At 63.3% G+C, this 9,054-nt stretch overlaps 1 protein-coding gene across 6 annotated transcripts in view; it reads right to left on the bottom strand.

Annotated features, from left to right (window-relative positions):
* Positions 1-380: 380 nt before the first annotated feature.
* The window catches only part of LRP1 (LDL receptor related protein 1), an 89,174-nt gene continuing 80,500 nt past the window's right edge, over positions 381-9,054 (bottom strand). For 5 of the 6 annotated variants that reach the window (XM_055792175.1, XM_055792177.1, XM_055792178.1 and 2 more), the window contains 20 exons: positions 8,785-8,917; positions 8,399-8,518; positions 7,745-7,867; positions 7,331-7,474; positions 7,091-7,225; positions 6,722-6,841; positions 6,179-6,450; positions 5,909-6,087; positions 5,517-5,623; positions 5,178-5,294; positions 4,630-4,806; positions 4,092-4,232; positions 3,835-4,008; positions 3,593-3,754; positions 3,222-3,396; positions 2,767-2,871; positions 2,504-2,568; positions 2,176-2,263; positions 1,850-1,994; positions 381-1,510 (listed from right to left, as the gene is read on the bottom strand). In XM_055792175.1, the coding sequence (XP_055648150.1) occupies positions 1,370-1,510; positions 1,850-1,994; positions 2,176-2,263; positions 2,504-2,568; positions 2,767-2,871; positions 3,222-3,396; positions 3,593-3,754; positions 3,835-4,008; positions 4,092-4,232; positions 4,630-4,806; positions 5,178-5,294; positions 5,517-5,623; positions 5,909-6,087; positions 6,179-6,450; positions 6,722-6,841; positions 7,091-7,225; positions 7,331-7,474; positions 7,745-7,867; positions 8,399-8,518; positions 8,785-8,917 (2,823 nt within the window). In that variant the 3' untranslated portion in view covers positions 381-1,369. Of the gene's footprint in view, positions 1,511-1,849; positions 1,995-2,175; positions 2,264-2,503; positions 2,569-2,766; positions 2,872-3,221; positions 3,397-3,592; positions 3,755-3,834; positions 4,009-4,091; positions 4,233-4,629; positions 4,807-5,177; positions 5,295-5,516; positions 5,624-5,908; positions 6,088-6,178; positions 6,451-6,721; positions 6,842-7,090; positions 7,226-7,330; positions 7,475-7,744; positions 7,868-8,398; positions 8,519-8,784; positions 8,918-9,054 lie in introns of those variants that run through there. The other variant, XR_008744993.1, reaches the window with a different exon arrangement.

The raw sequence follows: 9,054 nt of genomic DNA, 5'->3' as shown, positions 1-9,054 counted from the left end.
TGTGCACACATGCATCACCCTGAGCCACATGTGTGTGCACACATGCATCACCCTGAGCCACACACGCACCAGCACATGCGTTGCACCTGAGGGTGCCCAGGCTACGCAACGCACACGGGCACAGCTCCCCCATCCATCCCTGTTCCCTGCCCAGGAACCCGCATGGAAAACCCCATTTCCCCCCTGCACACCCCGAGGGCAATGCAGTGGAGGGATCCTCCTGCCTTACACCACCCGTCTGTGACACCACTCCCTGGGCCAGCACTGGCACCACTGGGCTGGGAGGGCATCAGGGCCATGACACCCAGTGACCTTGGGGCCCGGCTGGTACCGGTGCCTGCCTCCCCGGCCTCGCCTCCCCCCCAACCAGCAGCCTGCGCTTCAGTTTTTAAAAATTTTATTTATAACAATATCTGTTTTGTTTAGTTGTAAAGTAATCCAGCAAAAATTATTAAAACATTTCCCCCCAATAAAAGGATGGGGTCGCCCCCCCGCCCTCCCCCCACATGCGTTTATTTATTTCTACTATAAAAGCTAGGTCATTTCCATGTTTTTGTTGTTTTTTTGGGTTTTTTTTTTTCCTGTTAAAAAATGTGCATGTTGGAGAGCGGGCGAGGTGCAGGTGACAAGCTGGAGCGAGGGGCCGTGGGGCCAGGCCCCATCCGTACTGCAATGGGGCTGGGGGCAGCGGTGGGGGCACCGTCCCAGTCCCGTCTAACAGTTGGGCAGAGCCGAGAATGGCAGGGAGGGAGCGGTGGAGGAAAAGGTGAGGAGGGAGGGATGGAAAAGGGGGGAGGGGGCCAAGGAGGCTTGCAGAGGCCAAGCTGCAGAACAGGGGGACCTGGGGAGCAGCAGACTTGGGGTGTGTGTGTAGGAAACAGGTCCCCCGGCGAGGGGAGCTGCAGGGGCGGAGGGGACAGAGCCAAGATCTGGGGAGCACGAGCCCCCCGCTCTGCCACCCTCCAGCCGGTGCCGCTGCTGCCTGCGCCCCGCATTGCGGTGACCCCGTGTCTCCCGTCAGCCCCAGCTGCAGCAGCCCCAGCGAGTCCATCCCGGCACAGCGACCGCGGCGCCGTCCCTGCTCCGAAACGCTGGCTTGTCTGGCGGGTGGGAGGGGAGGGAGGGGGGGGTGCCCCGATGTAAAGAGATTTAAAATAAACCAAAGCCGGATCTGGCAATGAGAGGCGCCGAGGCCTGGTACCGGGGAATATACAGGTAATAATACTGCTCACATAGAAAAGTAATAATCCTTCATTTGTACATTTATACAGTGGCTCTTGGCTCCCCCGGCCCCGCCCGCCTCCTGCCATGGGTGTCTGTGCCAGGCTCGGGCACCGCGGCCCGGTGGCCCTTCGCCCCTGTCCTGCCCCTATGCCAGGGGGTCCGCCAGGTCGTCGTCCGCCCCCCGCGACAGCAGCTCCCGCTTCTCGTCCGTGCTAGCCAGCGAGTTGCGGCTGTTGTGGGCGCCCATGTACAGCGTGGCATAGACGGGGTTGGTGAAGTTGGTGGGCTGCAGAGAGGGGGGAACAGGTGGGAGGGGGCACGGATACCTCCCTCCCCAGAAGAGCGGTGCCCAGAGGTGTCCCTCGCCCGGGGGTGCCTCGGTGAGAGCCCGCACCAGCCGTGACCTCACAGCACAGCGCCACCGTCCCTCCCCACAGCTTCCAACCGTGAAGCCTTTACGACCCCTTGGAGCCCCCCAGCTCCCCCTGCACAGAGAGCAGTCCCAGGGAGCCCCAACACTGCTGCAGCAACGTGGCCCCCCCCCCCCCCTGCTCAGCACCCCCTGCATTGGGCTGGACCCTGCACAGCCAACAGCCCCGCCGTGCCACACAGCCCCACTCCTCACCTTGTCGGGGTCCAGGGCGAAGTCTGCGTCCAGCAGCTCTCCCACGTCGTCGTCGGGCTCCCCCTCGTACATTTTGTAGGTGGGGTTCCCGATCTCCACATTCATGGCACCATTTGTCATCCGCTGGTGCTGGAAGCCCTTGGCACTGGGTAGGGGGTGAGACGGAGGGTCAGTGCCAACAACACCGGTTGCAGCGAATGGAGCCCCCACCCCACCAGCAGTCCTGCTCGTTTATCCTGCACAATGAAGGCTTTCAACTCCTGCAAGGAGGGTTTCCATCCTGGCTGCATAACGCTCCCTCCCAGCCCCCAACAGCCTGTACTCACCCTTTAATCCTCCACTTGTACCAGACAAAAGCCACCACGGTGAGGAGGATGAGCAGCAGCAGGATGGGGATGACAATGGAGGCTGTTCCTGCGGGAGGAGAGGCGCAGGTACAGTCAGAGTGTGGGCAGGGGGCCCAAGCCCCGGGCAGCAGCAGGTCCAGCAGCTGGGCTAGTCCTGCCCCACGGGATAGGACCTGCCCCCCCCCAGCAAAGAACGGGGTTCAGGAGTTGCACAGGGGCACTGGGCAACCCTGGCTTCACCAGGCAAAGACGGGCTCCCACCCCCCCTGGTTTGGAGTCGGGCCCTGCGGGACTGCCCCACACATACGGTTGCTCTGCTGCTGGCTGACGATGAAGTCCTCGCAGCGCATCCCTGTCATCCCGGCTGGGCACCTGCGAGCGCAGGGAGAGCAGCGGGGTTAGCGGGGGCAGGAAAGCATGCGGGGAGGGGGAGGGAAAGGTGGGGTACAGACCTAGGGGTTGGGGCAAACAGATTGAGGTCTGTCAGTCACATGCTCCCTCCTCTTCTTGGGGGGGCAAGTAGCCTGCCTTTAGCCCCCCCATCACCCCCCAGCCCCCAGCTCTGCTTACAGGCACTCGGGCAGCTGCGTCTTGTCGCTGATGGAGCAGGTACCGCCATGCAGGCAGTAATTGTCGCAGGTCAGGCAGCTGGGCGCTATCTTGCCGTCTGGACAGCTGCGGGGCAGAGAGGATCAGGCACATGCATACCCCCAACCTATCCTGTGCCCCCCCCCCCAGCACCCAGGACTCTGCTCGCTGAAGGCTGTTAGCTCACCCCTCTGGCACCATTCGCGGCTGTGCCATACCAATGGCTGGTGGGACGTCAGGATGGGCTTGGGAGAGGGATACCTCCTCCCGGGGCCCCAAAGTTGCCAAGATTTCTTAGCTGCTCAGAGTTACTAAGCCAGCATCTCTCAGCTGTGGCTGATCCCCAGTGATCGGGCCACAGGCACATGAGTTTTTCTTGGGTCCTTGTGCCCACCATCCCCTCTTCCTCCCTTGAGTTCGATGTCCCTGACACCTACATGCAGGAGACTTCTCCGCTCTGCTTGTTGATGCTGCACTTGCCCTCCTGGCACCGGGAGCATTTGTTGTCCTGGCACTGGGTGCCCTCAAACTGTGGCGGGCAGCGGCACTGCTTAGCGCCGCTGGCCGTCATCTGGCAGATGCCCTCGTTCTCACAGTAGTCGAAGCACTGCCCTGCAGGGGACAGCGGGGTCAGGGTGGGCAGCCCCACACCGGCCCCTCTGGGGGGCTGCCCGTGACCCTGGTCCCCCACACAGAGCACCACCCCAACGCCGTGTCCCCGGAGAGCATCCCCAGAAGAGGGGGACCCGGCAGTCTGACCTCCCAGGCGCTGTCCCCAGCTGCCCTCGCGCAGGCAGCCAGCACTCACGGTACTGGCAGCGGTCCCCGATGAAGGTGGGCAGGCAGCGGCAGTTGGGCTGGTTGCCCTGGTTGACGGTGCAGCTGCCGTTGTTCAGGCAGTAGTCAGTGCACACTTGCTGATTGCACCGGGGCCCCGTGAAGCCGGTGGGGCAGCGGCAGGTTGGCATGCCTGAGGACAAGAGCCGTCAGCGCGCTCTCCATCTGCCCAGGACCAGCCCCGACCCCCAGGCTCGCCCTCAGCAGCCTCACCCGATGGGGAGGCGGCGCAGGTGCCCCCGTTCTGGCAGTAGTCCCAGCACTGGTCGATCTGGCACTTCTCCCCGTTGTAGCGCGGCTGGCAGCGGCACTTGGCCTGCTTGCGGGCGTTGAGGAAGCAGCTGCCACCGTTCAGGCAGACCAGGTCGCAGGTGTCGGTGGTGGGCACTGGGAGGGAGGGACGGATGGAGGTGAGCAAGACTGTGCCAGGCAGGACCCTCCCCTTCGCCCTCCTCCCCTGGACCACCTACCGACAGGGGAGACGGTGGGTGAGGGAATGACCACGCAGGTGCCGTTGTCCAGGCGCTTGCCATTGGGGCAGGTGCAGACGGGGCCACTGGGGCTGAGCAGGCAGAGCCACTCGCACTTCTTGCGGTCACAAGGGTTGGTCACTGCCAAGAGGGAGGGGACAACGTGGGGTGAGGGTAGCAGAGAGACCCACAGCCCTCTTGTCAAACTACTCCCCAAGAGCTTCAGGACATCCCCCACAACCCACAGCTGCCCAGACCCTGTGCCTGTCCCCCCCTGCCCCAGGGTCACCAGCTGACAGCTCACCATTGCAGCTGGCCTCCCCCAACCCACTCCCCTCCCCGCCCCCAGCCCGCTCTGCCCATCCTGATGCCCCCCCCCCCCCCACTTTGGTCAGGGAAGCTGGGTGGCCAAGTCCCCTCCTGCCCCAAGCTCTGCCAGTGCTCCCCTTGCCCTCTGACACCCCGCATCAGAGATCAGGCCCCAGGCACCTCCCTCCCACCCTGGGAGCCGGGCGGGGGTCCTGGGCCTGGCACCCACCCTCCGGTTGCTTGTACTGGTGGTAGAGCACCACGTCGGTGGCATGGTTGAGGCCAGACGTCAGGTTGGTGACAGCTTTGTGCCCAAACTTGTGGATCTTGAAGATGCGGTTGTTGATGTAGGTGACACCGTAGATGTAATCCTCAAAGATGTCAATGCTGAAAGGATGGCTCAGCCCTGGGGAAGTGAAGTGGGGACATGTGCAGGCAGAGGTGGCACGGCTGCCTGCTCGCAGTCTTGGGCAGGGCTGATTAAGGATTCTGGATGGATTTGAGGTGAGGGCCTCCCACCCTGTACAAGGGGGACAGTGCTGGGGGGACAGCAGTGCCAGCAGGCTCTGGTCCTGCTGTGGAGCCCCTAATGAGGGACGCCCACCCCCGCTGCCGTCTGCTGAGCATCCCTGGCTCCGTGCTGTCGTTTGCCCTGCAGTGGGACCCAGGCCAGGGGCGCCGGGGAGCCGGGCTGTGCCAGGACTGCACCCCAGGGACATCCCCCTAGACGTGTCCTTCTCCTCCCTGCTGCTCTGGTGGGTCTCAGACGCTGCTTACCCTTCTTGTTGTCGATGGCCACGACAGGGTCAGTACCGTTGAGCCGGATGCTGCCGATGACGGAGAGCTTGGCGTCAGCCCAGTACAGCCGCTCATTGTGGTAGTCCACAGCCAGGCCTGAGGGGCACACCCCCCCCGGTGAGGTACGGGTCCCCAGCCCACCCTGAGCCCTTCCTGACCAAGTGACCAGCAGAGCAGCCCCCCCTGCCACTCCTACACTCCTGCCATGGAGCTCAGAGCTCCCAGGCTGAGCCTCCCCAACACAAGCCAGGTTGTACATCCCTCCTGTCAAGGCTTTCACCACCCCTCGTGCCCCTCCTGGCACCCATCTTTGTTCACCTGTTGGCCACTGGATGTTGTCCTGCACCAGGGTCTCCCGCAGTGTCCCGTCCATAGCGGCCGTCTCGATCTTGGGGTGGTTGCCCCAGTCTGACCAGTACATTGTCCTGTGAAGGACGCAGGCAGGTCATTCCCAGCAGGGAAGCAAGGAGGGGAAGAACAGGACAGTCCGACTCTCTGTTGGCAAAGAAACCCTCCCACGTTCTCCCCACGGTGTCCTAGAGCCACTGATGGGACCCCAATGGGCCAGCTGACCCCAAGGCACAGCAACTTGAGCCGACACGGAGTGATGCTGGGGCACAGGGAGCTTCCACCACAGGCGGGCTTGTTGGTAAGAGAAGCCGGGCTGAGGGCTGGGCAGAGGGAAGGGAGAAAGGGCTCAAGTCTCTCACCCCCTAAGTGGGTCGACTACGATGGCGTGGGGCTCATCGATCATGCCCGAGATCAGCGTCTTGCGATTCTCGCCTTTCATCTGCGCCACCTCAATGACATCCCGCCCCGAGTCTGTCCAGTAGATGTTCCCAGCTACCCAGTCGATGGCAATTCCCCGCGGCATCTTCAGCCCCGAGATCTGAGAAGGGCAGAAAGCGGGGAGAGGTGAGGGCAGAGGACACCGTCAGCCCGGCCTCGGTGCCTCCCACCGTGCCCCCGACAGAGCTCACATTCAGGTGGGTAACGCCGCCGTCAATCTGGCGCCGGTTGCGGTTGGAGGCGGTGGAGGCAGTGGAAGAGGCAGGCAGCTCCCGGTATGAGATCCTGCCCGTGTGCCAGTTGGTCCAGTAGATCTTGTTGCCCTTGACGTAGATGTCCATGGCATCGATGCGCACGTTCTCGTCGCCCTGGAAGGCTGGTTCGTAGGCCGAGTTGGGGTTGAAGGGGTACATGCTCCGGATCTTGTTGTCGTCTGCGATGTAGAGGATCTGGTGCTCGGAGCCTGCGGAGGAGGAGCTGTTGGTGCGGGCTGGGCTGGGACGGGGGGGTCAGCGCAGCTCCACAGTGGGGCATGGGATGGGGTTGCTGCGAGCTTGGCACCCCCTGGGGCTCGCTCTGCCAGGCAAGGACAGGTGATGGCCCCAGCAGTGCCAGAAGGAAGGGTGGGCAGAGGTGCAAGGGGAGGAGAAGCAGCAGGGAAGGAAGAGTGGCTGGGTCCTGCAGGGCGCCACGGGCACACGCAGGGTCTGTGCAGGGCCCCGTTCCCTCCTGACCTTCTGCCTTGCACATGTTGTCCGTCTTCATGAAGTTCTTGGCACAGCTGCAGACATGGGAGCCCTTGGTGTTGTTGCAGAGCTGGGAGCATGTCCCAAAGCGCAGGCACTCGTTGACATCTGGGCAGTGGGAGACAGGAGTTGGGGGGCAGACCAGGAAGGTGCCCTTGTGCACATGGCTGGGGCCAGCCCTTCGCTAGCCAGGGCTCAGAGACCCCAGCCCTCTCCACTCCCCATGTTTGTGCCCCAGGGACACCATTTCTGGTGCTGCAGCCACTCCACAGGTGTGAAGACACATCTTACTAGCAAAAAACAACCGTAAACCTGATGGCCCAACCCCGAGCCCTCTCCAGCAGTGGTGGGAAGTACCTTGGCAGGAATTCTTGTCTGGCACCTTCTGGAAGCCTCTGCGGCAAGTACAGTACGAGGTGGACTGTGACTGAATGCACTGGGCCTCGTCCCCACACATGGTGGTGTTGGTCATGCAGTCGTATGACTTGTGATCTGTGGTGGGACGTGCCGTCAGCCCCCGTGCCTTCACAGCATCCCCAGTGCCCACCCTCAGTGACACCCACCCCCCCCCCGCAACATTCCCAGCTCCCTACTCACCATGGGAGCAGGATTCCTCATCGGAGCCATCTCCACAGTCATCGAAGAAGTTGCAGCGGAGGTTGGCACTGATGCACTTCTTGTTTTCACACAGGAACTCATTCTTGTCCTGGCTGCAGCTCTTGGGCTTGGCTGTGGGTGACTCTGTGGGAGCACAGGCAGCGGCTGTGACAACGCTGCATCCCGGGGCACCCAGCCCTGGGGGAGCCTCAGGGTGCGAATGGCACAGGCAGGGACCAGGCAGGGACCCAGGATGCCTGCACCCGCCTCCCGGTTTCGGGAAGGAGCGGGCAAAGCCAAGCCCAACACGTGGGCTAAATCCAGGGCTCTGCGGGGACCAGCCCAGGGGCAGCAGCGACCCGTGGCCCCGTCCATGCCAGGCGCAGAGCAGCGCCCACGGGCAGCCCCACTCACCGCAGTCCTTCTCATCTGTGTTGTCTCCACAGTTGTCAATGCCGTCACACTGTCGACCGATCCACAGACATACCCGGTCGTTCTTGCAGCGGAACGGTCTGTTGGGGGGACACTGGAATTTCACTGCACCGGCAAACAGAAACAAACGGTGACGGTGAAAGGAGACGCCATAGCCAGGCTGTCACACTTGTCACGAGCTGCTGCTCAGCCTCTGCCTGCTCTCTGGGGAGGCCGGTCCCACGAGGGCGAGCGGGCTCCGGAGACTGAAGCAAAGAGACTGAAGCAGAGACAATCGCCCGGTTGCTGGCCCAGCTGCAGGGGGTCAGCCCTCTTCTCACCCAGCCCCCTGCCCTCAGCCCCCGCTACCCACTGCCAGCCCCCAGCCTGGCTCAGCACCTCTGCAACTCCGCTCTCCGCCGGCGCCACCTGTGCCCCCTCGGCCCCACCAGCTGCCCCCGAGGGGACGCATCTCGAGGGGAAGTGTGGAGCTGCCAGAGGTACCCACCGCCCCCCTGGTACCTGCAGCGGTGCCCAAGCACTGGGACCGTCACCCCTCCCCAGCGGGTGCTCAGGGCAGGCTGCCGCCCCCGCGGGCGATGCATGCCGGGCAGGGGCTTTGCCAGGAGTGGGGAGAGGCAACACGGTGTCACTCACAGCACTCCTCGGGGTTTTCATCCGAGTTATCCCCACAGTCGTCCTCCCCATCGCACTTCCAGGCCAGGGGCTTGCACAGTGTGTTGTTGCACTGGAACTCATCCAAGGGGCATGTGCGAACTGCGACAGCACAGGGCAGGAGGAGACATGTCAGCCACTGCTGCTGGGCTGCCAAAACGCTAGTCTGGGGCTGCAACTCCAATTTCCAGTGTGGCTGGGAGCTCTCCAGGGCTCGGATACGTGTCTGTGCATGCCCTGGGGCTGGGCAGAGCGGTGCTGACACACACCCCGTGGAGCACTCCCACCCATGGCAGGGACATGGGACACGCGAGGGCATGGGATGGGAAGATGACCAGCCCTGAGGGAGCCACGAGCGCTGCCATTACCCCCAGTGCCACAGCTCTCCTCGTCAGTGCCGTCCATGCAGTCTGCATCAGCGTCGCAGCGCCAGCGCATGGGGATGCAGTGCCCGTTCTTGCACTGGAACTGGTCGAACTCGCAGCGTGGCGTGCAGTCTTTCTGCAGGGGAAGGGTGAAGGACAGCAGTCAGCAGGGACAGCCCCGGCTGTGGTAGCCTCCTGTCCCACGACTTCAGCCAGAACCAGGCTCTCAGCCCCTGCTTGGTGGCAGGGCACCACTGGCACATAGACCAGGTG

The sequence above is a fragment of the Falco peregrinus genome, chromosome 19, assembly GCF_023634155.1.
Source record: "Falco peregrinus isolate bFalPer1 chromosome 19, bFalPer1.pri, whole genome shotgun sequence".
Classification (NCBI taxonomy): domain Eukaryota; kingdom Metazoa; phylum Chordata; class Aves; order Falconiformes; family Falconidae; genus Falco; species Falco peregrinus.
This window is presented reverse-complemented; position numbering and strand designations above follow the sequence as displayed.